This window comes from Chlorocebus sabaeus, chromosome 11 (genome assembly GCF_047675955.1).
Source record: "Chlorocebus sabaeus isolate Y175 chromosome 11, mChlSab1.0.hap1, whole genome shotgun sequence".
Lineage (NCBI taxonomy): Eukaryota > Metazoa > Chordata > Mammalia > Primates > Cercopithecidae > Chlorocebus > Chlorocebus sabaeus.
In genome coordinates, this window is record NC_132914.1 from 6,644,442 (window position 1) to 6,672,369 (window position 27,928).

At 52.2% G+C, this 27,928-nt stretch overlaps 2 protein-coding genes across 7 annotated transcripts in view; one reads left to right on the plus strand and one right to left on the minus strand.

Annotated features, from left to right (window-relative positions):
• SCNN1A (sodium channel epithelial 1 subunit alpha) overlaps nucleotides 1-12,561 on the minus strand; it is a 33,972-nt gene extending 21,411 nt beyond the window's left edge. For 2 of the 4 annotated variants that reach the window (XM_073020418.1, XM_007967331.3), the window contains exons 1-2: nucleotides 11,303-12,561; nucleotides 10,644-11,112 (exon numbers count right to left, since the gene is read on the minus strand). In XM_073020418.1, the coding sequence (XP_072876519.1) occupies nucleotides 10,644-11,059 (416 nt within the window). In that variant the 5' untranslated portion in view covers nucleotides 11,060-11,112; nucleotides 11,303-12,561. The remainder of the gene's footprint in view (nucleotides 1-10,643; nucleotides 11,113-11,302) is intronic. The other 2 variants (XM_007967332.3, XM_073020417.1) reach the window with 2 other exon arrangements.
• Nucleotides 12,562-19,999: 7,438 nt separating this feature from the next.
• On the plus strand, nucleotides 20,000-26,593 carry LTBR (lymphotoxin beta receptor). Of its 3 annotated transcripts, none has more exons than XM_007967336.3 (10): nucleotides 20,000-20,359; nucleotides 20,493-20,589; nucleotides 20,942-21,052; nucleotides 21,131-21,283; nucleotides 21,989-22,085; nucleotides 22,265-22,362; nucleotides 23,553-23,660; nucleotides 23,955-23,980; nucleotides 25,134-25,362; nucleotides 25,689-26,593. In XM_007967336.3, the coding sequence occupies exons 1-10, from the start codon at nucleotides 20,264-20,266 to the stop codon at nucleotides 25,964-25,966; spliced, it is 1,293 nt and encodes a 430-aa protein (XP_007965527.1). In that variant the 5' UTR covers nucleotides 20,000-20,263; the 3' UTR covers nucleotides 25,967-26,593. The 3 variants fall into 3 exon arrangements, with proteins under 3 accessions (XP_007965527.1, XP_007965526.1, XP_007965525.1); XM_007967335.3 differs by having other exon boundaries at nucleotides 20,001-20,356; nucleotides 20,927-21,052; XM_007967334.3 differs by having other exon boundaries at nucleotides 20,002-20,359; nucleotides 20,927-21,052.
• The last annotated feature ends 1,335 nt before the right edge of the window (nucleotides 26,594-27,928 follow it).

Below are 27,928 nucleotides of genomic sequence, written 5' to 3' on the forward strand. Positions count from 1 at the left end.
AAAACATATACAAATGGTCACTAAACACCTGAAAAGCTACCCAACATAATTAGTCCTCAGGGAAATGCTAATTAAATCCATGATAAAGTACCATTAGAAAGGCTAAAATTAAAAAGACTGACGTAAGTGTTGGTGACAATGTAGAGAGCAACTGGAATTCTTCTAAGCTGCTGATAGGAGCATAAAATGGTACCACTGCTTTGGAGGACCAGTTAGTAGTTGCTTATAATTTGAGTCTCGCTGTGTCTCCCAGGCTGGAGTGCAGTGGCGTGATCTCGGCTCACTGCAAACTCCGCCTCCCGGGTTCACGCCATTCTCCCGCCTCAGCCTCCCAAGTAGCTGGGACTACAGGCGCCCGCCACCTCGCCCGGCTAGTTTTTTGTATTTTTAGTAGAGACGAGGTTTCACCATGTTAGCCAGGATGGTCCCGATCTCCTGACCTCGTGATCCACCTGCCTCGGCTTCCCAAAGTGCTGGGATTACAGGCTTGAGCCACCGCGCCCGGCCAGTTGCTTATAATTTTAAACATGCATATCTACCTTATCACCCAGCAATTTCATTTCTGAATATTTTACCAGGTCCACTCCTAGCTACTACACAAGAGCAAGAAAAACATGAAGATTTGTACCTGAGGCTGGGTGCAGTGGCTCACACCTGTAATCCTAGCCCTTTGGGAGGCCAAGGCGGGTGGATCACCTGAGGTCAAGAGTTCGAGACCAGACTGATCAACATGAAGAAACCCCATCTCTACTAAAAATGCAAAATTAGCCGGGCATGGTGGCACATGCCTGTAATCCCAGCTACTCGGGAGGCTGAGGCAGGAGAATCACTTGAACCCGGGAGGCGGAGGTTGCAGTGAGCCAAGATCTTGCCATTGCACTCCAGCCTGGGCAACCAGAGTGAAACTCCATCTCAAAAAAAAAATAAATAAATAAGATTTGTACATAAATGTTCATAGCCATTTTATTTATAATAGCCAAAAAGCCTAAAGAAACTCAAAAGTGTGTTGAAGGTGTGTGCTTGGCATTCTAGGAAACTTGTTCATTACTGCTAATTAAAAGAATGGCAATCGGCGGGGCATGATGGCTCACACCTGTAATTCCAGAACTTTGGAAGGCCAAGTGGGTGGATCACTCAAGCTCAGGAGTTTGAGACCAGCCTGGGCAACAGATGAAACCTTGTATCTACAAAAAATACAAAAATTCACCAGATGTGGTGGTGCACACCTGTAGTCCCAGCTGCTCAGAAGAGTGAGGCAAAAGAGTTGCCTGAGTCTGGGAGTTTGAGGCTACTGTGAGTGAGCCGTGATCGTGTGGCTGCACTCCAGCCTGGGCAACAGGGCAAGATCCTGTCTTGAAAAAAAAAAAAAATGGCAATCCTAGCTAGCATTTATTGAGCACTTACTATGAGCCAGGCACTGTAGTATTAGAATGTACATTATTTAATTGTTAAAAGAAGAATGTTAGACAAAATTAAATTTAACAGAGTTTACTTGAGCAAAGAATGATACTTGAATCAGGCAGCCCCTCAATCGGAATAGGCTCCAAAACCACTCAGCAATAAAAAGGAACCGATACATGCCAAAAAACAGGGAAGAATTCCAGAAACATTAAGCAAAATAAGTCAGACACACATACAAGAAAATACATACTGTATGATCCCATTTATATGAATTCTATGAACAGACAAAACTAGTTGATGGTGACAGCATTCAGAAAATATAGTGGGAGAGGAAGAGGAATTGATGGAAAGGGGGCACTAGGTAATGGGAGTGTTCAACATCTTGACTGTCAAACCTGAGTGGGCACTCAAGATTTGTTCATTTTGGCTGGGCGCGGTGGCTCACGCCTGTAATCCCAGCACTTTGGGAGGCTGAGGCGGGCAGATCACAAGGTCAAGAGTTCAAGACCAGCCTGACCAACAAGGTTTCACTGAAACCTTGTCTCTACTAAAAATACAAAAATTAGCTGGGCGTAGCGGCACACACCTGTAATCCCAGCTACTTGGGAAGCTGGGGCAGGAGAATTGCTTGAACCCGGGAGGCGGAGGGTGCGGTGAGCCGAGATCATACCACTGCATCCCAGCCTGGGCGACAGGGCGAGACTCTGTCTCAAAAAAAAAAAAAAAAAAAAAGATTTGTTCATTTTATTGTGTGTAAATTATGCCTCACTTAAAGAAAAAAATAGCAGTGCAGGGTCTTACTTGCCAGATTCAGATTTAATGGGTCTGGGACGGAGCCAGAACAAGGTTGTTTAAAAAGAGCCCCCACGTGGTCCTAACGTGCAGCTACATTAACCACCATCTAGTCCAGATCTTCACTTCCTCTTCTAGTCAGCTCTATTTCCATCTCTACCAGAAAAGTATAGTTGGCTGGGCCTTAGGCATCAGCTCTGGCAGCCCCTAAACTTCTTACAGGAGAAAATGTAGCTCTGGTAAGGTGTGTGTTTGGCATTCTACGAGACTTGCTTGTTATCAGTACTTAAAAGAATGGCAACATAGCTGGCGTTTATTGAGCACTTACTATGAACCAGGCACTGTGGTATTAGAATGTACATTATTTGATTGTTAAAAGAAAAACTTTACACAAATTAAATTTAACTTGAGTTTCACTGAGCGAAGAATGAACCTCGAATCGAGTGCCCCCCCGCCCCCAACCAGAATAGGTTCAGAGTGACTCTGGGGTCTACTGCATGATTAGATAATATTCGTGGACAGGAAGAGGAAAGTGACCCACAGAAAACGGAAGTGAGGTACAGAAACACCTGGATTGGTTACACCTCCGGCGTTTGCTTTATTTGGACAAGGTTTGAACAGTGGGCTGCCTTTCATTGGCCAAAACCCTGCGATTGCTATAAAGGTAGGTTATAGTGTGTTTACATATCTAGTTAGGTGGCAGTTCACTATGCACGAAGAAACCTGTAGGCCAAACTCAAAAAATGTAAAGAGGCAACTTTAGGCTAAAACTCATTTAACATGATTTAATCTTCAGTGTAACGCAGTATACCGTTGGCCACTGTTAGCTAACAGTTGTCATTCCCTTTTCCAGGTGAAAACCCTGAGGCATGATGACTTATTGCAGAAGGCACAGCTAGCAAATGGGTCAGACGGCACTCCAACCACCACACTGCCCTCTGGTCCCTCCCTGCTACCTCTGGCTATTTTAGGAGGGCCACATGTTGCCCCAGAAAGAGCACTCAGGCCAGAATCTCTGCGACGTAGGACCTGGTGTTCCGGCCACACGCTTTCTGTCTATGTAACGCTGGGTAAGTGGCCCAGCCTTTCTGAATCTCAGTCTGAGTTCCTTATCTGTAAAATGGGCATAACACTAGATCTGCCTACCACATGAAGCTCTTGGAGGGTTAAGTGAGAAAATACGCAGTGATACAAAGTGAAGAGACCATCGACTATCAGGAAGACACAGAGGAGCCTGGAGCCCAGGAAAGCGAATTGCCTTTCTCAAGGTCACACAGGAAGAATCCAGATCCCCCACTTGCCTGGAGTTATTTCTACCACATCCTGGCTGGGCCTCCCTTTCCACTCCTTCCCCAAGCTGCCTCAAGACCCTTCTGCCTCCTGCTCCTCCCTCTCTCTCATCACCAACTTCAATCTGGTTGTCACTTCTCTGGCCACACTCCTCTCCCCTGGGGAGCCCCCATGCCATCTCTGTGCCCAGCTTTCTCCTCCATGCTGCCACCCTCCGCACCTACCTCCTGCCCGGCCTCACTGATGAGCCCCTGCACTGAGCACAGCCTGGGCTCCCAGCCCTTGATCCCATACACACACACCTGTGGCAAGGCCTCCAGAGGAGGCTGGGCTCCACAGGGCCCAACCTTCACTCCCAAAAGGTCTACTGCTCCCCGTTTTTGGCATAAGATAAGGATTCCTATATCACCCTCTCAAAAAAAAAAAAAAAACTCTCCCTCCCTGACCCTCTGATACTAGAAATTCCTATAGCAGGAGGCAGAGCCTTTGAGTTGATGCCTAGAGCTAAGAGAATTGACCACTAAACAGAAAGCACACTGAAGACATCTGATCTTGTTTTGAGGAGACCAGCGGCTGGAGGGAAGGGATAAAGAATGCCCACAGTAGGTTCCTCCAGACAGTCCAGCCCTTCTAGCCTTGACCTCCTCCTCAGGCCATGCTCACTGCCCTTACTCCCATCTGCTCTGGCAGGCAGCCCTACATTGGAGGGTGAGTCAACCCTTACACAATTCCATCAGGCAGGCATTATTATCCCCATTTTACAGTTGAGGAGACTGAGGCCTGTCAACTAGGCAAGTTCCCCAGGGTCACTCAACCAGGAAGGACTGGAGCCAAGATGTGAATCCAGTCCTGTTCACTCCATGGCCCCTGCTTTTTCCACTGGGTCTGCCTCCCAGCTCCGAAGCACCTGAGATCAGGCAGCAAATCTCCTCTCCCTGCAGCTGGTCCTCTCTGCTCTGGCCCCTCTTCTGCGTCCAGGACAGGCCAGCAGGGTGTAGGGACCCTGGGAGACTTGGGGGCTGACACCCTGCTCTCTCGTCATCTGGTCTCCTCCTCTTCCCTCCCTCTTACCCCGGTGGCCTCCTCTCACAGAAGAGCCCATGCTCACCCTGACAGCTGTGGGAACTGCCTAGGCCCCTTCCCACCTGGAGGCCCTGCTGGAGCACTCGGCACATTCCCAGATTACCAGGCAGAGCTGGGCACAGGAAATGCACCAACTTCTTCTCTGCAGTGCTGTCTCCCACCTCCAGGGACCATCTAGAAGCCTTGACTTCCCCTTCTTTGGCCCCTTCCCTAGCCCCATTCTCCACCTCTCAGCATCTCCAGTCTTGTCTCCCAGGGGGCTGTGAACACACAACCCCAGTGGAGTCCTCCCCACACTTGGCCCCTACAAGTTCAGCCTGCACCACAGTGTGTTCACAGACAGGTGCCCCAAACCCATGAGTCCCCATGAGGATACAGCCAGGTAATAGAGATCACCCCACTAGAGCCTGTTCTGAGCTCTCAGATCATATGTGGAGTTCAGTCCTGGCTGTGACTTTTTTTTTTTTTTTTTTTGTGAGACAGAGTGTCACTCTGTTGCCCAGGCTGAAGTGCAGTAGTGTGATCTCAACTCACTGCAGCCTCTGCATCCCAGGTTCAAGCGATTCTCCTTCCTCAGCCTCCGGAATAGCTGGAATTACAGGCACACACCACCACACCTGACTAATTTTCATATTTTTTAGTAGAGACAGGGGTTTCGTCATGTTGGACAGGCTGGTCTCAAACTCCTGACCTCAGGTGATCCGCCCGCCTCAGCCTCCCAAAGTGCTGGGATTACAGGCATGAGCCACCACGCCCAGCCCTGGCTATGACATTTTAAGAGCAGTAGGTGCTCACAAACCAATGATTACCCAGAGGATGGACAGCCAGGGCAGTGAGATGTCTATAAACCATTTCATTCAAGGAAAGGGGAAAGGACTAAATTCTCATCAGCTTTCCAGGCTCATATCCTGACCTCACCACATAGTTGCTGGCTCATATCCTGACCTCACCACATAGTTGCTGGCTAACCTTGGACAAGTTACTTATGTTTTCTGTGCCTTTGTTTCATCATCTGTAAAATGGGAATAATAGTAGAACCTGCTCGTAGGGTTGTTATGAAGATTAAATTACTTAATATATGAAAAGGTACTAAAAAAGTACCTTGCAGAGTAGGTACTGTATAACTGCTGGTATTCTTTTGATTATCATTACTGTTGTTATTACTGTTATTGGAGAAGAAAAAGCTAAGGAGACACAAGACACAAGAGCACTGCCTGCCACATAACTACCATGTGACCTTGTGTCTTAACAACAGTGGAGCTAAAGACCCAGATTCCGATTCTGACTCCTCCACTTACCAGCTGGGTGACCTCTGCAAAGCCTATTAGGCTCTCGGAGCCTCCATCTTCTTTTCTGACTGTGGGACTGAAACTTGCCTAAACAAGCGTGTTATGAGGATCAAAATATGACAGTGGGCTTTGCAAACTGCAGTGCAATTACTGCTATTATAGCTGCACCTGAACTGATAGCCAGAGGAAGGAGGGGACGCCTTTAGGGTTGCTTCAAGGACACAGAACCAGGACCAGAGGGCTGAAGTTATCACAAGCCAAGCTGTAGCTCTGCCTAAGGAAGAACTCTCCTAATTTATTTTATTTTATTTATTTTTATTTTATTTTATTTTATTTATTTATTTATTCATGTATTTGAGACAGAGTCTTACTCTGTCACCTAGGCTGAAGTGTAGTGGTGCTATCTCAGCTCACTGCAACCTCCACCTCCTGGGTTCAAGTGATTCTCATCCCTCCCCACAGGCGCACGCCACCATGTCCAGCTAATTTATTTTTATTTATTTTTGTATTTTTGTACAGATAGGGTTTCACTATGTTGCCCAGGCTGCTCTCGAACTACTGAGCTCAAGGGATCTGCCCGCCTTGGCCTCCCAAAGGGCTGGGATTACAGGTGTGAGCCACAGTGCCCGGCCAGGAAGAACTTTTTTTTTTTTTGAGACGGAGTCTCGCTCTGTCGCCCAGGCTGGAGTGCAGTGGCCAGATCTCAGCTCACTGCAAGCTCCGCCTCCCGGGTTTACGCCATTCTCCTGCCTCAGCCTCCAGAGTAGCTGGGACTACAGGCGCCCGCCACCTCGCCCAACTAGTTTTTTGTATTTTTTAGTAGAGACAGGGTTTCACCGTGTTAGCCAGGATGGTCTCGATCTCCTGACCTCGTGATCCGTCTCGGCCTCCCAAAGTGCTGGGATTACAGACTTGAGCCATCACGCCTGGCCAGGAAGAACTTTTTAATAGCATCTGCCACAAAGGTAGCAAGGTTCCTGACATGAGAAGGATCCAACCACCGTGGCAGGGTTGGAGGGGAGTCAACTCTTAAGAGTCCAGGCTTTTTTTCCTGCCAGCCCTGCTGAGTAAAGCCTGGTGTCCAGACTGCCCGGGGAGTGCAGAGCCTGCCCACCACATCAGGGAACTACAGGCAGGGACGGACTCCCTACCTCAGGCCTTCCCCACCCTCCCCACAGGGGCTCTCTCTGGGAAACTGCCCCTTGCTTCACCCACTCCTGGCCTCCTGCTGTGCCATTTCCAGGAAAGAAGCTATCATGACCTTCATTGTTCAAGAACCCCAAGTTCTTAGGTCCAGTCTAAACCGTTCCTGGGACTGGATGAAAAATACGTCTGTGGGCTCTGTTTCCCATGACTGTAGGTATGACTAGCCCACTCCTTTCGGTGAAGAAGCCCTTTGTTGACCAGAGAGAAAGGCGCTGCAGTGGGCAACCCTTCCCTTTGGACTCAGCACCTCCTTGCTTAGTCTGAAAAGTCTTCAGTGCTTTGTCCACTTTCCCTGAAGTTAGAAAGCAGCACAGAGTCCTGCGTGTCCACTTTCCTCCTCTCCCTCTGCTGGTGATGACCCTCGGCAGGTGGGCAGCCCTGGGCAGCTCTGCCTCACTCCAGTTCCTCTAGCTCATCAACTGATTTCCTCGATAGGAATCACTCACCGCGCTCCCTGTGATTCACTCACTGGGGTTGGTTAACCTGTTTACCTTCCTGCCTCTCTCCTGAGTAGGAGGGGCCCTGGATCCCTCCCTCCTGCACGCCTGACAAATTGTCTTCCTGTGACTGCTGCTCTGCCCGCTGGGCTCGCACCAACTGCCCCCGACCCTGGGAGGTCTCTGCCCGATCCCTACTTAAAGTGTAATGGAAAAAAGAGCTTTGAAATCAAACACACTTGGTTTGTGACTCAGCTGCTAACCTGAGATGCCCTGGCTTTTCTTTGGAGCCTGGCGGGGAGGAGGGCGGGTAGGGGGGCGAGGGGGGGAGGGGAGTGGGGGGGCGGGGGATGATTTCTGAGTCCCAGTTTCACGGCTTGCTGTCTGTCTGAAGCTGAGCCAGTTACTTAACTCTCTGGGCCTCAGTTTCCTCATCCATAAAATTAGAGTAATCATGATACCTACTTCCAAGGTGTGTTGTGAGAATTAAATAATTTAAAGCAGAATCATCTGATTTAGATTCATTTGTAAAAATGTCTGGCACATAAATATATACAAGCGTTATTGCTGGTTTTTTTTTTTTCTTTGAGACAGTGTCTTACTCTGTGGCCCAAGCTGGAATGCAGTGGCATGATCTCGGCTCACTGCAACCTCGGCCTCCTGAGGTGATTCTCCTGCCTCAGCCTCCCAAGTAGCTGGGACTACAGGCATGCGTAACCACGCCTGGCTGATTTTTGTATTTTTAGTAGAGATGGGGATTTCACCATGATGGCCAGACTGGTCTTGAACTCCTGGCCTCAAGTGAGGGGCTCTTTTAAACAACCTTGTTTGGGCTCCATCCCAGACCCCTCAATACCTGCCTTAGCCGGGATTACAGGCGTGAGCCACTGCGCCTGGCAGTTATTTTTTAATTTAATAAATAAATAAATAAATAAATAAATAAATAAAGTATGTTCCCTTGTTCAAACTATTTCCTCTTGCCAAGCCTTAATTTCCCCATCTAAAAAAAAAATGGGAATAATATTGCCCACCTCCCTGGACTTGTCAGTATTAAATGAGAGAGTGTCTATAAAGCACCCAGCTTTAGGGTGTAGCACATAATGTGACTACAAGGTCAAGCGAGTAGTGTTTGGTGGGTGTTGAATCTCCTTCTCCTGTGCTGGGGAGCCTTCCCCGACTTCCCTCCCCTCCTAGGTGTTCTCTCCCTCCTAACTCCCGCCGTAGCCCTTCAACCAGGAGGGATTCTTTCTGGGCGGATGGCTGCTTCCCAGCCTGCAGTCCCCAGAGGCAGGGCTTTTTCCTGGACTGTCCAAGGACAGCAGAACCTAAGAACTGTGCAGCAGAACCTAAGAACTGTGCAGGCCTCGCTCCATTCACCCCTGCCCTCCCTCTCCATCTCTCACTGACATATTTTCAACCACAAATATTTATTGAGTGCCCACTGCCCCGCCTGCTGTGCTTCCCCTTCCTGCTGCATCCCTCCCCTCCACCAAGGCCTTAAGGGGTGAAGATGTCTGCAGGCACCAGGGGGAGAAAAACGAGGTTGAGGGGAAGTACCCAAGAGAGCTCTGAAATGAGATGGAAACCACGTCTGCCTGGAAATTTCATTCACTCAACGCCCCACATCTTGGGTATTAAAAAGAGGCAGAGTTTTGGGATTAGGCATAAACAGGATGAGTCACAGCTCAGTCACTCTCTCTGTGATGTTGTGACTTGCCTCTCTTTGCCTTAGTTTCCTCAAGTGTAAAATAGGGATGACAATAGCACCGGCCTGGTAAGACGTGAGAATGAAATGAGATGCCCGTGGACACCTTAGCAGTGTCTGAGCACACAGCAGCTTCTTAAGGAAATGGTCCCTACCCAGGACATTATACAGAGGTTAATTAACATCATGGCCCGGCTTTTCTTTTCTCTCTCTCTCCTGGACAGGACGTCCCAACCTTTCTTAGTCCATAACACACCTTTGGACATGATGGAATATGCGAAGGGGCCTCCACCCACAGCATGACAAATCCCAAGCATCCATAATCGCACACATACCAGTGTGCACACACACACACTCACACTCACACCCATAAAGATCTGACACTCCTTGAAGGCACACTAACTCACCATTTTTATCATACTTATCCCAGCGTGCCACAGTTACTGGCTTATATGCCTGTCTCTGCCATCTTCTTTTGTCTGTCTCCAGAACACAGCAAACTACCTGCCCTTCAATAAAGGGTGTACAAATTATTCATGAATCCATTTTGCCTGGTGCCTAGCCCTGTGTCTGGCTTAACGCGGGTGTCCCCAAGGTGTGGCATGGCTGAGTGAATGCAAATAAAAGGTATATAAAAACACTCAGCCCTGCCCTCCTTTCTTCTCCACGCTCACCACCCGCTCCGGTTTCCAGACCCAACATTGGCAAAACAGCACTGACGAAACCCAAAACTTCAGGACACACCCAAGCACGTAAAGGTCAGGCACCTGGGCAGGTCAACAGTGTGGCATTTCAGCCTGGGTCTTTTGGGGGAACAGCTTCACAAGGGGCTGCTCTCTAGCCTGACCCATTCTCCTTGTTCTGTAAGGCCCCTGCCCCCAGCCTTTGGGCTCACTTGCAGCCCTAACCTCCACGAACCCCCACTTTGCTTTCTCCATAACAAATTCCCCTTCTAAACAAAGACTGACAGCACCCACCTCCGCAGCACCTGCAAGGCCTCGCCTCCCCTCACCTAGCCTCACCTCTCCATCAGACTCTCCTGTGAGGGCGATGAGGCCGTATACTTTGCTGGCATCTTGCTCCAGAAAAGGATGGAGCTGAGCACACCCCTGCCCTTTTGCAAGCACTCCTTCCCACTTGCAGGAGGGAGAAGGGAACGGGAGGAAAGGAGGAGGGCAGGGGAGGGCAATGCTGCTCCAACAACCACGCTCTGGGTGAGCCTGGGGTGCTAGGATGGCTCCACTGGGCAGGGACGGCAGTCCAGCAAGCTGGAGGCTCCTCGTTTTGCCTCCACTGCCTCCAGTGGTGAGCTCTACCTGGGACAGGGGTATCAGCTCCCACCCTCAGGTCTGAGGCTGTGCCTGCCCAGTGAGCACCTCAGCACCCCGGACCACCCTTCCAGGCGCAGGCACCAGGGAATGGGCAGAAGAACTAACTGACCTGTAGGGGTTGAGGGTGCAGATGGTCACTGCGGGGAAGACAAGCTTGTCCGAGTTGAGGTTGATGTTGAGGCTGACGGGGTAGCTGAAGTACTCTCCGAAAAGCAGGCCGAACTGCCAGTACATCATGCCAAAGGTGCAGAGCCAGAGCACTGCCCAGAAGGCCGTCTTCATGCGGTTGTGCTGGGAGCACACCAGGCGGATGGCGCCGTGGATGGTGGTGTTGTTGCAGAAGAACTCGAAGAGCTCTCGGTAGGAGCGGTGGAACTCAATCAGGGCCTCCTCCTCCGCCGTGGGCTGCTGGGGTGCCGCAGGTTCTGGGCCCAGCCCCTGCTCCTCACGCTTGTCCCCCTTCATGAGCCCTGGGGTGGGCTGTGGAGGTCTAGGGTCCTGCTCCTCCAGCTTGTTCCCCTCCATGAGCCCTGGTGTGGGCTGCAGAGGTCTAGGGTCCTGCTCCTCCAGCTTGTTCCCTTCATGAGCCCCGGGGTGGATTGGGGAGAGCAAGGGTCAGGGTCAAGGCTGAGCTCTGGGCCCTGAGTGCCCTCTCCCATCACCCCTGGAACCCAAGTGAGGTTGCCCCTGGCCATGCCCACGTCCCACCCTGCGCCCACATTCTCCCACTCCTCCCTCCCTCCTCCACCTTTCCTGGAGCCAGCAGACCTGCGGGAGTTGGGGCCAAAAGTGCCGGAGCTGGGCTTCCCTGGAACAGCCTCTCTTCTGCTTCCCTGAGAGGGCCACCTTTTGGTTTCTGTCCCAGCACCTCCTTTTCTGTCTCTGCCCTCTTCCTTTGATCTTCTTCCTCTGGGATCTGTGTCTCAGCTCCTGCCTCTCACTCCCTCTCTATCTGCCCTGTTTCTCTTTGGGTCTGTCCCAGCTCTCCTCTTCCTGACCTGGCTCCTCTCTCTAATCCTGCCTCTCTTCCTCTTCCCCACTTGCCTTGTCCCTTCTCACTCTAGGCCCTCACCTCCAGCCTCTGGCCCTGACCTCGAGCTGCGTCCTGATTCTGTCGCTGCCCCAGGACTGCCGGGCTCCAGGAGGTCTGGGCTGCCTCCAGCTTCCCACTCCCAGGTTGCGACTGGACTGGGACTGGTTCCTTTCCAGTTGAATCTGGCAGCCAAGCCTCTCCTCCCGCTCACCTGACAGGTGCAGCGGCTGGGCTGGGGAGCCCGCCCACCGGCCGGCCAGGGATGGAAGCGACAGGAGTCTCATTAACATCTCAATTAAAAGTGAGCAGGGCAGGGGGAAGGGCTGAGGAGGAGTCAGAGCTGGGAGTTTTCCAAAGGAAGGAGGGCTCCCGAGGGCAGGTGAACTGGGAGTACTGGACCTGAGAAGGCAGACTCTGGGCAGGGGCTTTAGATGCAGACCTGACAGGCAAGGGGGCTGGGGGACAGGATGGCAGGTTAGGGGCAAAGATCCGAACAAGTAGAAGGATCCTGAGCCCACAGCCAGGCGGGCAACACAAGGAGAAGGGGCCAGCCAGGCTGAGAGGGCCTGGGTGGGGAAACCGGAGGACAAGAGGACAGAAAAAGGGAGACAATAGAGAGGGACAGCAAAGGACGGAGAGATGGGGATGGAGGAGGGGCACTGAGTGAGTAGAGGCGGGTGGGGGGCGGAGGCGGGGGCCAATAGGAGGAGCCAGCACCAAAGGGAGTCTCTCTCCAGGCAGGAGAGCAAGGGGGGAGTCCCAAGTGTGCTTCCAGGAACTGGAGTCTCAGCAAGTGGGCAACCCTCTAAGGGTACCCACGGCTCAGCCTCACCCCCAGGTCCTGGAGAGAAGAGAGAAGAGGTCTCTGCAAACCTCCTCCTCACTCACTAAGTGGACGCGGCGCACTCAGGTGGGGCGCATCTGCCTCCTCCTGGTCCCTCCTCTTTCCTGCTGAGTCCTCACCACTCCCTCCAACCTTGTCCAGACCCGGGAGGGGCCCAGGTGAAGCTGGGGGCTAGGCGGGGCCTTAGGACATTCTGTTCTTTTTTACACCATTGGCTGCCAGGCCAGGAATGTGTAATCGCCCCTGTTGTGGTCACAGAGTTGCAGGAATGTGGGCAACCAGAGGCAGCACGAGGGCCAGGCAGGACACTGTGGGCACAGACCCGGAGCCCAGGGAGAGGCAGGGAAAGTAGGCACTAAAGGTGCAGGGAGAATGTGGCCAGCGCTGGAAAGGAAGAGAGTGGGCATGGCGCAAGCCTGGACAGGCCCTGGGAGGAGGAGAAATTCACTAATAGGGGCTATATTTTTCTCCAAAATCTCTTTCCAAACTTAATGCAGCAAAAGGATAAGGAGTGGAGTGCCAAGTGGTGAGCAAGGAGAGAGGGGAGGGTCAGAGAATCAGACCCAAAAAGGGCTCTAGGAGACTCTGGAGAGCCACCCACACAGCCCGGGCCCTGCACGCAACAGGGAGGCCTGCCGCTCCCTCTCGGGCCCCACAGGAGGCAGCCCAGAGTGCAGGAATGTGGTCGCTGGCTTGTCCTGCCTCCCTCCGCAAGCCCACAGACAAAGGCCCAGCCTGAGCACTGATACACACTGGGGGAGGAGATAGGCCTGCAAATAGGTAGCTGCAATACAGTAAGATAAGGTTTCTATTTGTACACTTTAAAAGATCGTCTTTAAAACAGACTTCTAACCAAAGCGCAGATCTCAGATTTCTCAGAGATAAGAGATAAGAGCCAAGGGCTGGGGGAGCCTAGGGCTCACTGCAGGAGACTCAGGAAGCCTTCCCAGAGAAGGTGTCCTCTCTGCTGAATCTTGAAGAGCAAGGAGTTTAGCAGGCAAAGAGAAAAGGCGGTACTCCAGGCTCAGGGTCCAACCTGGTCTGTGGCTTCCTCTCTTGCCACTGTCTCTTGCGACTTCTTAAAGTGAGAGCGGTGTCAACCAGGATTCCAAACCAGGTTCCCTTGTTTACCTTGATACTGCTTATGATACCTCCCCTTGGAAGGGACAGCTGGATTTTTCTTCATTGTCCTGATGAAGAAACTGACCCTTCCCAAGGATAAACCAGTTTTCTGAGGTTAGAAAACAAAATATGAGCAGAGCTATAAACAGAATTCAGAATCCTCCTCCTTTGGAGTTATCTACTTAGCGCTTTAGCCATTTACTTCCTGAGACAGACTCATGGGGGATCGGGGCTCCGCTGCACCAGGATGGGAAAGCCGGGAAGGCCTCCCTCACTCCCACACAGAGCCCATGGATTCATCCACTCTCTGGGTGCAGGGTTATCTCCTTGGCTCTGTGAAAAGGTCTCTGCACTGTCCCCACCGCCCCACAGATCCCAGATACCCCTAGAAACTCCAGTTTCCCTTGAGCCAGGTCCTTACATTGGGCATGGTCCTCCCTGCAGACAAGGTGCTCAGCACCCTGGCTGTTTGATCTCAAAGGTTCTGAAAAGCACCTCCCTGCCTTTTCTATTTGCTAGCTCATGCCTGAAATCCAACCACTAGCTTAAGGCAGCATGGCAAATAGTTTTCATATCAAGGGCTCTGTGAGAAGAATTGCAATGCCTGGTCTGGGCTGAGCCAGAGGGTGGTGACCCTGCCACGTCCTGCCGGGTATGGGAGTGGCAATGCAAGCCCAGTGCTGCAGCATTCTAGACCTGGAGTAGGCTAGAGCAGGCTTGGTGTTGTGAGGAAAATAGAAATCTGAGACCTGTGCTTTGGTCAGAAGTCCATTTTAAAGATGATCTTTTTAAAGTGTACAAATAAAACACAAATATATTTTTGTCATAATACAATTTTTCAGCAATACGGAAGTATGTAGAACAATAAAAGCTTCCCTTTGTCCCCTTCCTTTCCCTCCCCCAAGGGGAGCCACCGTAATTTGTATATCTCTCTGTATCTTTTTGTGTGCTGTTATAATAAACTTACATGTATTTTTAAAAAACAAAACATATAGTTCTTTTTTAGAAGTGGGACCATGTTACAGGTATGTTTCTACAACTTCCATTTTTGCTTTAATTTTCTTATTTATTTAGAGACAAGATCATGCACTGTCCTCTAGGCTGGAGTACAGCAGCATGATCATAGCTCACTGCAGCCTCCAACTCCTAGGCTCAAGCAGTCTCCTGCCTCAGCCTCCCAAAGTGCTGGGATTACAACCATGGGAGCCACCATGGTCAGCCCTTATTTTTGCTTTTAAACTATGTGACTTTGAGAAAGGCACTCGAGCTCTGTGGGCCCCGGTGATCTTACCTGAGAAAATGAAAGGGCAAGAAGGGGTGGGTAAGGCAACCCAGATGGGCACAAAGACTTTTTCCAGCTGACCTTGCATCTGGCCCCCTGCTTCACGCATGAGGGGACTGAGGCCCACAGAAGCAAAGTGACTTGCCCACAGTCACCCAGGAGTTAGGGGTGGGGCCAGACTGAAAACTGCGCCACTCCTTTCCAAGCTCAGTTCTCCTTCTCTGACTTTGAGAGAAGTAGTTTTATTCTATAAGAAGTCAAGAGCTTTGTAGACTCTGCCTTGGAAGGACCTCCTGCCTTCCCAGGACTACCCCCAGACTGCCCCAGAGCCCCAGCCCTTCCCGCCAACCCAGGGCTGCCTTCCCCTCCCAACACCAGCTATCCTCTAACCCTGTGGTGTGGCCATAAAATATGCACGGCTGCAGGGAGAGAAGTGAAACCAGAGGGGCTGCTGTGGGATGAGGGTTATGAGTGCACAGGGTCTTCCTGCCTCTTGTTCTCCGCGGACAGGAGATGACGGAAGTAATCACTCCAGCCTCCTAGGGAGAGCCCATCTCTGCACTTACCACTGTTTACTATTATTTATTATTATTACCCTGATGTATGTGTGTTTGTACATATGCAGGGACAGAGACCAGGTGTATTCATCTTGGTGACTTCAGTGTCTAGTGGTCACTGTTTGCTGACGCACTCTGTGGAAGACAGCAGAACTAGCATCTTTGCTACTTTATCTTTGACAGAACAGGATATGCTATGAAAAAGCATCTGCAAAACTTCAAACATCCTAACTTCCTCTGACAACCCATTTATTTGTGGTCTATTAATTTATCTAAATTTTCTTCGCTTTTCCCTGTTCACTTCTATCCTTTCCAGGATGAGAATCAGTTACATAGTTAAATGCAAGTCTTTATTCTTACTACTTGGAGCTAATTAGCCACTTCACACTGGGGGCTGCCCACTGTGGAAGACAACAGTCTTTTCAGCTGCCCTTATGTGGTACAGATTTCTCTTTCATTTAAAACGATGGACCAGAAAAATGCCACTCTTCATCTAGTCCCCTGGCAGTTTACTTAGAAGTTCACTCCTAGAAGCTGATCGCTTTGAGTTAAGACAGGGTTTATCAACCTTGGCACTATTGACATTTTCAGCTGTATCTTTCTTGGTGGTGGGACAGGATGATTCTGTCCTATCTACAATCCTGTGCATTGTAGGACGTTCAGCAGCATCCCTGGCTTCCATCTATTAGATGCTAGTAGCACCTCCTGAGTCATTGTGACCAAAACATCTCCAAATATTGCCAAATGACTTCTGGGGGGCAAAGTCACCCCCGTTGAAAAGACTCCGTTAAGGCATTGTCACCACTGAAAATGCAAATACTCTGGAAAAAGACAACCCTCATCCGTTATGCACTTCTGGGTGTTTGCCAGACCCTTTCCAAGAGCACTAGTCCGCTAAGAGCAGAGTGGAGAAGAAGAGAGAAGAAATAGTATTTTTCTTCTGGCCGGGTGCAGTGGCTCATGCCTGTAATCCAAGCACTTTGGGAGGTTAAGGTGTGTGAATGACATGAGGCCAGGAATTCAAAAACAGCCTGGCCAACATGGCAAAACACCATCTCTACTAAAAATACAAAAACTAGCTGGGCCTGTTAGCGCATGCCTGTAGTCCCAGCTACTCAACTTGGGAGGCTGAGACCAGGAAAATCACTTGAACCTGGGAGGTAGAGGTTGCAGTGAGCTGAGACTGCACCATTGCACTCCAGCCTGGGTGACAGACTGAGACTCTGTCTCAAAAAGAAAAAAAAAGAAGAAGAATCCATTCCCAACAACCCCCTTTCTGGATGCCTCATGGGCCTGTGAAAAGAAGGCGCTCTCAGCAGCTCCCTCGGAAGAAGTCCTGGTAGAAGAGTCCCACCCCCACACACCTTTTAGGAGTCCTGGGGCGCTCGGTCTGGGTCTGATGTTGCTCAGTGGAAATCAGTCTCAGGGAGACTGGTGAAGAACACAAAAGGAAAGAAGCAAAGACAGTGCCCTGCCTGTTGTGAACTTGTGAATTTCTCACCCCTGTGAGTCTCCCTTTATCCTTCTGGGGATGGCCGGGCATTATGGTAGCCGTTTATTGGTAAGATTTGTCTTTCATGATCCAGCTGGGAAACAAGAAACACTCTTTCAAAGTCTTTCAAACAAAGGAATTTAACACAGAGAACTAACTGGTCCATGGGTGATGGAGGAGTTGAGAAGCCAATGGGAGATAGCTCAGAAAACAGCAGAGCAGGAAACAGCTACCATCTCTAGGCCTGGAAAGATAGCAGGGTGATGTAGCATCAAAGACCATGAAGCCTCCTGAGCCATTTGGCAGGAACTAAATAGTGTGGACTTCTGGTAGGAGATGGGATTATGGAACGGGGAAGGAAGGAAGACAACCAACTGCAGGTGAAGCCAGATAGCAGAGAGGGGAGAAATAGCCCGGCTGCTTCTCTCCTCCCACCCCACCTCTGTCCCACAGATCTGCAGGCAAACCAGCAGCCAACTGAACAATAAAGAGGCCACAGAGATAACGTGATGGGGCCAGGATCAAAACCCAGATCTCAGGGCTCATTCCTTAGGGTGTAGAGAGTCCATGAGGGCTGAAGCGCCAGCTTAGGGCTGGCAGCAGAAAGAAGGATACAGTCCAGCCAGCTGGGGTTAAAAGGGGTCTGACATAGTGGTTACCTCTGAAGCAGGAAGCTTTGACTGGGAAGGGCATGTAGCAACCTTTTGTAGTTCAAGGAACATTCTGGGGCGGGGTGTGGTGGCTCACGCCTGTAATCCCAGCACTTTGGGAGGCCAAGGCGGGTGGATCACAAGATCAGGAGTTCAAGACCAGCCTGGCCAGCGTGGTGAGACCCCATCTGTACTAAAAATACAAAAATAGCCAGGTGTGGTGGCAGGCGCCTGTAATCCCAGCTACTCAGGAGGCTGAGGCAGAGAATTGTTTGAACCCAGGAGGTAGAGGTTGCAGTGAGCCAAGATCGTGCCACTGCGCTCCAGCCTGGGTGACAGAGCGAGACTCCGTATAGAAAAGAGGAGACGAGAGGAGAGGAGAGGATAGGGGAGGCAGGAGAGGAGAAGAGAAGAGACGTTCTGGAACAATTGAGGGATTGCAAGAATACATAAAAGTGAAGACTCTCTGAGCTGTATCTGTAAGATCAGTGTACCTCGTGTGTTTCACTGTATTATATGTTACACCTCTAGTAAAAGAAAGGGTCTCAGCACATAAGACAGGGTGGGGAAAAAAGGAAAAATAGAAAAGAGAAAGAGTCCCTGTCTTTTAGAGTAAACTCCTGAAATATTTTCAAATGAAATGATATGATGTCTGGGATTTACTTCAAAATAATCACGAGGGATTCGAAGAGTGTGTGCGTTGGTGGGGGAGGGGGTATACAGAATTAATGGAACTGACGGTGAGTGGAAGCTGCGTAAGGAGTATACGGGAGACTCCAAATATTGCTTTTTCTCTTTTGCTATATTAACTTGCATGTGAAATTTCCACAGTAAAAAGAAGAGAGAGAAAAAAGGGCCTAGGGTCACTACACACACATTCCTTTACGCATGTAAGAGCTCAGTGGGGCATCTCACCCCAGCCCCCAGCGCTAGGGCCCTAGAAGGTGCAGCAGCCCCGCACAGTGCACGCTGTTCTGATACTTCTGCCCTTTCTAGCCATCTTTGGCCCATCTGTACAGTGAGCTGCCTGCACCAGGTGAGGGGAGATAGCCTTACAGAGTGACATGCCTACAGCCTGGGCAGGTCCTTTCCCCGTTTTGTGACCTCCCCTCCCCATGCACACTTCCCATCACTTGTACCTGTCCAGACATCAGACCCGAAGTTAGACAGACCAGTGTAAGGATGAGTGCTGAACAGAGTCCTTCAGGGTGGGGGACGGTGCCCAAGTGACCGATCACAAGAGAAGTTAACCCCTCATCCCAAGGGAGACACCCCTGAGCCACAAGGAGGTGGCAGGACTGCTGGAATGAGTTGGGACCTAGACATCAGGAGACCCAGACTGTAGCTGGCTCTGCTGTGGACTGGCTTTGTGATGTGGCCATCACTCCTTTATTCCATAAATACCTGTTGGGCACATGGTATGTGCCAGACTCTGCTAAGCATGGGGAACACATACTTGAAGATTCAGCCTGGGACATGGCGGCCCTCACGGCCTGGTAGGAAGCAGACAAGACAGCCAGGTACAGAGGGCGGTCTTCATGGGGACTGGACAGCCTAGGGCAGAGGACACCTTCCAGAGCCTCAGTGAAGCCTCAAGGACAGGTGGGAGTCAGGAAGACAGAAACCTGGGGACTAGAGAACCACGTGTAAAAGGGGGCAGCTGCAAGTAGCTCTATGGGTGAATGGGCTGTTGAGGGAGATGGGAGGATGAAAGGAACCAGACCAAGCCACCCTGGAATTCCATTCCCCTTATGTGTCACCCTTAGCTTCCCTCTCCATGCTTAAGGTGAGGGGGCTGCACTGGGTGGGCTCTCAGCTTTCTCCAGTTCTAAGGGGTTTGAAAGTTCATGGCCAAAGAAGCCAGAGCAGAGGGCCTGAGTGCCCAGGTCCAGCCTGCTGGCCCCAGGACTCCCCTCCGCATACCCTCCCCGTCTCTTTGGGAGGGAGGTTCCCTGAGGACAGGGAGCAGGGCGAGCTGCCCAGTTCTCAAGGGTCTCCTGGGTGACCTGTGTCCACTCCTGTGTGGATTGGGCTGGGTTGGTAGCGTGGGGGGCTGGCTGACTTGCTAGTCCCTTGTAATTTGTCTGAAAAAGTCCCAAAGCAGGGCAGGACAACAGGGGAGGAACCCGGGCGTCTGCCAGCCGGTTCTCTTCGGTCTCAGCGCTGCTTCTGCGGCCTTGCAGTCCCTGCGCCCTGCCCTCTCCATGATCGCCCGTCCTGGGCCCCTCGCTTTCCAGATCCCGCATCCATCTGTCCCCTGCGCTCTCTGAAACTCCCTCTGCTCCCCCTGCTAGGCTTGTCCAAGGGCTGACCCCCGGCCTGCCGCCCTTCCCTCGGCTGGGCCCGGGCTGTCCGCAGTCCGCTCTCCTGGTCGGGCTTCCGAAGAAGGGAGGAGGCCGGTTCCGGCCCCGCGGCCCTCACGTGCTTTCCCGGCCGCCCCTCCCGCCCCGCATCGAGGCAGACAAGCCTGTTCCTCTTCCCTTGGCTGCGATTGCGACAGGCCGGCCCGGCTCCCAGCGCTCCCTGTCCCCGCCCCGCGACCAGCTCCCTCCACTCCCACTTCCTGAGCTCCGCCGTGGGAGCCCTGGAGGCCCGGCCTGGCCGCTCCCGGCCCTGGGGGGCACATCGGCCCTGAGTCCCGTCCCAGGCTCTGGGCTCAGGCAGCTGCTGCCACCGCTGCCCAGGGCGTCGGGCCTCCTGCCTTCCTCCCAGGGCCCCACGCTGCTGGCCGCCTGGCCGAGTGGCCGCCATGCGCCTGCCTTGGGCCACCTCTGCCCCCGGCCTGGCCTGGGGGCCTCTGGTGCTGGGCCTCTTCGGGCTCCTGGCAGCATCCCAGCCCCAGGTGGTGAGGAAGGGGCCTGGTAGGAGTGGGCGAGGGTGGGGAAGAGGGATCTAGGCAGGCTTCGCTGCATTCCCTCTGCCCTCCCAAGCTGACGCCTGACTAATTCTTCTCTCCTCTTCTCCATCTCCCTTTGAAGGTGCCTCCATACGGGTCGGAGAACCAGACCTGCAGGGACCAGGAAAAGGAATACTATGAGCCCAGGCACCGCATCTGCTGCTCCCGCTGCCCGCCAGGTGAGAGGCAATGGCAGGACGAACCTGGGCCTCGGAAGTGGGTCACGGGGTCTCCAGCCCCCTTGAGGCCTCAGAGGGAGGGTGGGCACTGTCCCCCCAGGAAAACTGGCTGCTGGAGAGGAGCATGGGAAACCCTAGACATCAGGTGGAGAAGATAGGACTGGCCCTCCCCACTGGGCCTCCTCTTTCCTTACCTCACTGAGAGGGAGCCAGAGGGCCACGGGCAGGATGATGGGGGGCCAGAGAGACCGAGGGAAAGGCCGGGGTCACACCACAGGCAGCCGAGGTGAGGGTGGACCCTGTCTCCTGAAGCTCTACTACCGCACTCACGTTCTAGGCACCTATGTCTCAGCTAAATGTAGCCGCAGCCGGGACACAGTTTGTGCCGCATGTGCCGAAAATTCCTACAACGAGCACTGGAACTACCTGACCATCTGCCAGCTGTGCCGCCCCTGTGACCCAGGTGAGTGGGGAGGTGCCTGCGGGGGGCTGGATCCCCTGGAGCTCGGCCCCTCCCTAAGCCCTCCCGTCTCCCCACCAGTGATGGGCCTCGAGGAGATTGCCCCTTGCACAAGCAAACGGAAGACCCAGTGCCGCTGCCAGCCGGGAATGTTCTGTGCTGCCTGGGCCCTCGAGTGTACACACTGCGAACTACTTTCTGACTGCCCGCCTGGCACTGAAGCCGAGCTCAAAGGTCAGAGGTCCCTGAGGGGCTGGATGTGAAAAGGAGGCTGGGTGCCAGGGATGGCAAGTGGGAGAAGGGAATATGATACTGTGTCCACAGCGACCCCCCAGGTCCTTGGCTTAAAATTCCTCTTCTCATTCCATGCAGAGGTTCCCAGAAGGGCTCTGGAGGGACATGAAACTGGGACAGGTGCAGAGGGGCACACCAGGGGTTTCTTCTCAGTACTGAGAAGCTGGGGCAAAATGGTAGGCTGTAGGCCAGGTGCGGTGGCCCACGCCTGTAATCCCAGCACTTTGGGAGACTGAGGCAGGTGGATCATGAGGTCAGGAGACCGGGACCATCCAGACTAACAAGGTGAAACCCCGTCTCTACTAAAAATACAAAAAATTAGCCGGGCGTGGTGGTGGGTGCCTGTAGTCCCAGCTACTCGGGAGGCAGAGGCAGGAGAATGGCATGAACCCGGGAGGTGGAGCTTGCAGTGAGCCGAGATCACGCCACTGCAGTCCAGCCTGGACAACAGAGTGAGACTCCTTCTAAAAAAAAAAAAAAAGGTAGGCAGCAAAGCAGAGCTTGGGAAAGGTGAGGCGAGAGCTACGGAGTGGGGTGCATGGGCAAGGAGGAGGCCATCCCGAGGCTTAAAGGAAACTCACAGCCCGGCAAAGGGCTCCTCCCTTTTGCCAATTCACCCTGGCTGGCCTGCCTTTCTGTTGGCAGATGAAGTTGGGAAGGGTAACAACCACTGCGTCCCCTGCAAGGCAGGACACTTCCAGAATACCTCCTCCCCCAGCGCCCACTGCCAGCCCCACACCAGGTGAGTGCGGCCCCACCCATGCTCCTTCCACCCTCTGAGAAGCCTCAGCTGCTAACAACCCCCAGCCCCCATCCTTGACACTGTGGACTTGACTCACCACTTTCAGCTGCCCCGAATGCCCACTGGGACACTGGTGGGCCAGGGCATGAAAAGGTCATCATCTCTTTTTTCCTCTGCAGGTGTGAGGACCAAGGTCTGGTGGAGGCAGCTCCAGGCACTGCCCAGTCTGACACAACCTGCAGAAATCCATCAGAGTCGCTGCCCCCAGAGATGTCAGGTGAGGGTCCAGGGCTGAGGGAAACAGAGGGGTGCCTTGGAAAATGCCTTAATGCTCCACATCTAAAAAAAAAAATGGAGAAAAGATTAATCCTTCCTTCCCAGAATTGGAGCAAGAAGAAAAGTTCCTTACAGAAAAAATTAAGAGTATCCCTAGGCTAGTTTACACACACACACATACACACACACACACTTACTTTTAAAATTATATATACTGCAATACTATGTAAAGGAACACATCCCTTGGCATTTTAGAGCTGGAATTGTAGAGAGTGTGTAAGCTAACCTTCTCATCTTATATATGAAAAACTGATGCTCAAAGAAGTGAAACGACTTAAAAGTCACACAGCTGGGCAGGAAACCATAGCCCAGACTCCCAGTCCAGTTTCTCCCCAGGCCTCCCATTCCATATTCCCTTAGGCTACAGATTTACATGAATGAGAAGGGGGAAAATGCCCAGCAGAGAAATGCGCCAGTCCTCCCACCCTTCCCCAGGCGTAGTTGAAGGGCACTGGAGACTCCATGCTATTGCTGGCAGCTCTGGTACCCAGAGAAGGAGAAATTACCCACTGCTACAGATCAAAGCTGGAGAAGCTGAACTCCAGCCTCTCTTTCTCTTCCCCTCCTAGAATCTGCCCTGAGCAAGGGGGTGGAGAACTTGCAAGCCCTGCTCTCCCAGGTGACCACAGGCAGTTCCAAAGCAAGGTTCCCCACTCTCTCATACCCGTAAACACCCTCGCAGGTATAGCAGGGCAACCCTAGCTCCTCTACAGCGGCCCCTCTGTACAATGGCTGAGGCCACAACTCCAAGCCCCACCTTTCCCTACTGTCTCCCAATCCCACTTCCAGACCTTGAAAATCAGCTGCCCAAGCTCCCATTCTGCACGCACAAGCCTGCCCAATCCTGATCTCTGAGCAGGAGGGCACCAGCACCACCCCCAAACATGCCCATCCATGATACAGTCTCTCCTGGCTGCCAAGAGGTCCTCAAGTCCAACTTAGTTCCCCTTCTCTGTAACCCAAGGGAAGTTTCTCTCACTCTGCCTTTAGGAGCTGCAGTGTGGCTAGAAGAAAAAAAAGCTGCTCCCTTTTCTCTGTCTGGGTTGCCCAGGGTTCTGGAAAGCTCTTCCTTCTTCTCCCCTCTGTCCTTTTTGGGGCTGTGATCACCCCTCCTGTTTGCTGTCCTGGCAGGAACCATGCTGATGCTGGCCATCCTGCTGCCGCTGGCCTTCTTTCTGCTCCTTGCCACCATCTTTGCCTGCATCTGGAAGAGCCACCCTTCTCTCTGCAGGAAACTGGGTAGGAAGGGGTCAGCTGCAGTGGATGGGTTGGCGGTGGGAGGTGGAGGGAGGAATATTCAACTTCCCCAGTGCAACCCTCCACACCCTCAAGACTCCCAAAGCCTACCCCCTACGTAGACATCCTTATCTTCATCCAGCTGCTCATTCTGAGGCTGGAGATGAGAGTGACAGTGGCTTGTTCCTCTGGCCCTCGGGTGGTCAAGTTGCTACACACTGTGGTGGGGTGTGGAGGCTGAAAGGCTAGGTCTGAGGCCTGCCGGGGAGCCTACACCCATTTCATTCTCCATTGCAGGATCGCTGCTCAAGAGGCGTCCACAGGTAATGGCGGGGGCTGAGAAGGCAGCAAGGAAGGGAAGAGGTGATGAGAGTACAAAGTGGGAGCAGACAGGAAAAGAGTATGCAGGCTGACTCCACACTCATTCATTCATTCATTCAACTGATGATTGACTGAACATGCCATGTGCCAGGCACTGTCCTAGGCACTGGGGGTACCTCCTTTCCTAGAGTCCACATGCCCATGGAGCCAGAATAAAGTTAAACCATATATCAGGTGGTATAATTGCTAAATAAAGCAGGTAAGGGCTCAAAGAGTGACAGTGGCAAAGGAGGGGGGTATTTTAGACAGAGGGGACAGTGAAGGCCTCTCTGACAACCTGATATTTGAGCGGAGAGCTGAAGAAGCGAGGAGCCAGCCATGGGGTTATCTGGGGGGAAAGTGCTCCAGGAAGAGGGAATATCCAGTGCGAAGACCCTGAGGCAGGGGCATGGGGAGGAGCAGAGGCGGGTGGTGAGTTGCCAAAGCATGGAGTGGGGTACGAGAACTAAAGAAAGATGAGCCAGCCTGGGCAACACAGCCAGACCCCATCTCTACCCAAAATGTTGTTTCAAGTTAGCCAGGCAGGGCCAGGTGCAGTGGCTCATGCCTGTAATCCCAGCACTTCAGGAGGCCAAGGCGGGCGGATCACCTGAGGTCAGGAGTTTGAGACCAGCCTGGCCAACATGGTGAAACCCTATCTCTACTAAAAATACAAAAATTAGCCGCGCTTGGTGGCAGGCACCTGTAATCCCAGCTACTCAGGAGGCTGAGGCAGGAGAATTGCTTGAACCCAGGAGGCAGAGGTTGCAGCTGAGCTGAGATTATGCCACTGCACTCCAGCCTGGGTGACAGAGTGAGACTCTGTCTCAAAAAAAAAAAAAAAAACAGTTAGCCAGGCAGTCCCAGCTACTCAGGAGGCTGAGGCTAAAGGATCACTTGAGTCCAAGAGTTCTTGAGCCTGCAGCGACCTATGACTGCACCACTGCACTGTGGTCTGGGTGACAGAGCCTGACCCTGTCTCAAGAAAGAAAGAAAGGAAGAAAGAGAGAAAGAGAAAAAGGGAGAGGAGGGAGGGAGGGAGGAAGGGAGGGAGGGAGGGAGAAAAAAGGGTCTGGGGCCCTTGTCATTGTTTGGTTCTCCATCTCTTTCCTGCAGGGAGAGGGACCTAATCCTGTAGCTACAGGCTGGGACCCTCCAAAGGCCAATCCACAGTACCCTGACCTGGTAGAGCCACTGCTACCCATCTCTGGAGATGTTTCCCCAGTATCCACTGGGCTTCCCACAGCCCTAGTTTTGGAGGAAGGGGTGCCGCAGCAGCAGAGTCCTCTGGACCTGACCAGGGAGCCGCAGTTGGAACCTGGGGAGCAGAACCAGGTGGCCCACGGTGAGCCTGGGGCAGGGAGAAGAGAGGAAGGATGGGGAAGGATGGGGAGAGAGGATGACTGGCAGAGAGAGACTGTGGGCCAGATGAAATAAAAAGACCAAAACAGAGGCAGACAGAGACTCTGCTGCCAGTCAGTGTCACAACTAGAGAAAAAGGAAGAGACTGGAAAACCCAGAAACACAGAAATGAACACAGAGCTCAAGGAACCAGCAGCAAACAGGAGAGGGGCAGGGCCAGGGAAAGGCGTGAAGAAGGTAAGAATTCAAGAAGCAGCGGGCCTGAACTGGGGGCCTTCCTTCCTCAACACTCTGCCTCCTTTCCTACAGGTACCAATGGCATTCATGTCACTGGTGGGTCTATGACTATCACTGGCAACATCTACATCTACAATGGACCAGTACTGGGGGGACCACCAGGTCCTGGAGATCTCCCAGCTACCCCCGACCCTCCATACCCCATTCCCGAAGAAGGGGACCCTGGCCCTCCCGGGCTCTCTACACCCCACCAGGAAGATGGCAAGGCCTGGCACCTGGCGGAGACAGAGCACTGTGGTGCCACGCCCTCTAACAGGGGCCCAAGGAGCCAATTTATCACCTATGACTGATGGCGTCTGAGAAAAGGCAGAAGATTGGAGGCACAAGGGCACCTTCTCCCTTGAGGCCACCCTGCCCATGTGGGATTCACAGGGGGCCTGAGTAGGGCCCGGGGAGGCAGAGCCCTAAGGGACGAAAGCTCAGACACCTCTGAGAGCAGGTGGGCACTGGCTGAGTACAATGCCCCCCACAGGACTCTCCCTACTGCCTGAGCAAACCTGAGGCCTCCTGGCAGACCCGCCCACCAACTGGGGCTGCTCAGCCTCGGGCACGGACAGGGCACATGATACCAACTGCTGCCCACTATGGCACGCCGCACCGGAGCACGGCACCGAGGGAGCCGCCACATGGTCACCTCCAGGGACGTCACCGGGCCCTCTAAAGGATTCGTGGTGCTCATCCCCAAGCTTCAGAGGCCCTTTGGGGTTCCACACTTCACATGGACTGAGGTAGACCCTGCATGAGGATGAAATTATAGGGAGGACGCTCCTTTCCTCCCCTCCTAGAGGAGAGGAAAGGGAGTCATTAACAACTAGGGGGTTGGGTAGGATTCCTAGGTGTGGGGAAGAGTTTTGGAAGGGGAGGAAAATGGCGAGTGTATTTATATTGTAACCACATGCAAATAAAAAGAATGGGACCTAGATAATTTATTTTCTTGGGATTTATACAGAAACACTATTCCATGGAGACAGTCCCAAAGACAAAGGTCAAGACACTAAAATATAATCCCATAAAGGTATTTCAATGAGGAACTGGTGGATATAGTCCAGGAAATAACAGTCGAGTCAGTGATGGCTGACAACGTGCCTGGCAGTGTTCTCAATGTTTTACGATACTAACTTATTTAATCCTCACAATAACTCCATGAGGTAGATACGATTCCCATTTAACAGATGAGGACACTGAGGCACAGAGCAGTAACTTTCCCATTTCAGCTACAAATGACAAAGCTGGGATTTGCACCCAGTTTGTCTGGCTTTTAGAGGCCTCTTGGCGGGGGGAGAAAAACACGCCCTTCCAGAATTTCTTTGAACAGGTAGAATGGTCTGGCCTTCTCAAATAATCAGATCTCTTGCCTGTTCCGCAGGTGTTAAGTCTCAGTCAACTCTCAAACATCTAGCCACATGCAAAGTGAAAAATGTTCTCCAAGGTTGATTGAAGGGAAATGTGTGTGTTTTTTTTTTTTTTTTAGACAGTGTTTCATTCTGTCACTCAGGCTATAGTGCAGTGGCACTATCATGGCTCATGGCAACCTTGAACTCCTGTCTCAAGGGATCCGCCTGCCTCAGCCTCCCAAGTAGCTGGGGCTGTAGGTGTGTGCCATGACGCCTGGCTAATTTTTTGTATTTTTTGTAGAGATCAGGTCTCCCTGTGTTGCCCAGGCTGGTCTCGAACTCCTGGGCTCAAGCAGTCCTCCGGCCTTGGCCTCTCAACATGCAGTGATTACAGGCGTGAGAGCCACCGTGCCTGACCCGAGGTGTGCACTTTAGACATAAAATGAGAGAGGCCAAGTTCACATTCTGTTGGTGAACAGAAATCTAGGCTGGCCTCCTTTTGGTTCAGAAAGAGTATTTGTGATTTTTACTTTTTTGGTTTCTTTTTGTCTTTTATTTTTCCCCCCAAAAGGACTTTAAATCTTCTCAAGCCCTCTTATTAGTAAGTGTTTGCCCCTCCCCGTCCCTGAATTCTCTCCCGTGCTCCGCAGAGAGGATCTTAGCTTGCAGGATTGTTAGGGAGCTGCTGCCAGTTGGCAGCTCCTTCCATAAAAGGCCACTGTCGTGGCTCTGATATGAAGAACTCTGTCACTGGGGCTCATCGGGATGGAGCGGCTGCCAAACACACACCTCAGAAGGCGTCTGATCCAACTGAGTGGATGGGTCATTTAAGGTTGACTGTGAAAGTATCACATCCAACTTCCTTTTTTGAAAAGTAAATAATGGTGAGCTGTATCTTTAAATAAAGTTAAATCCTCC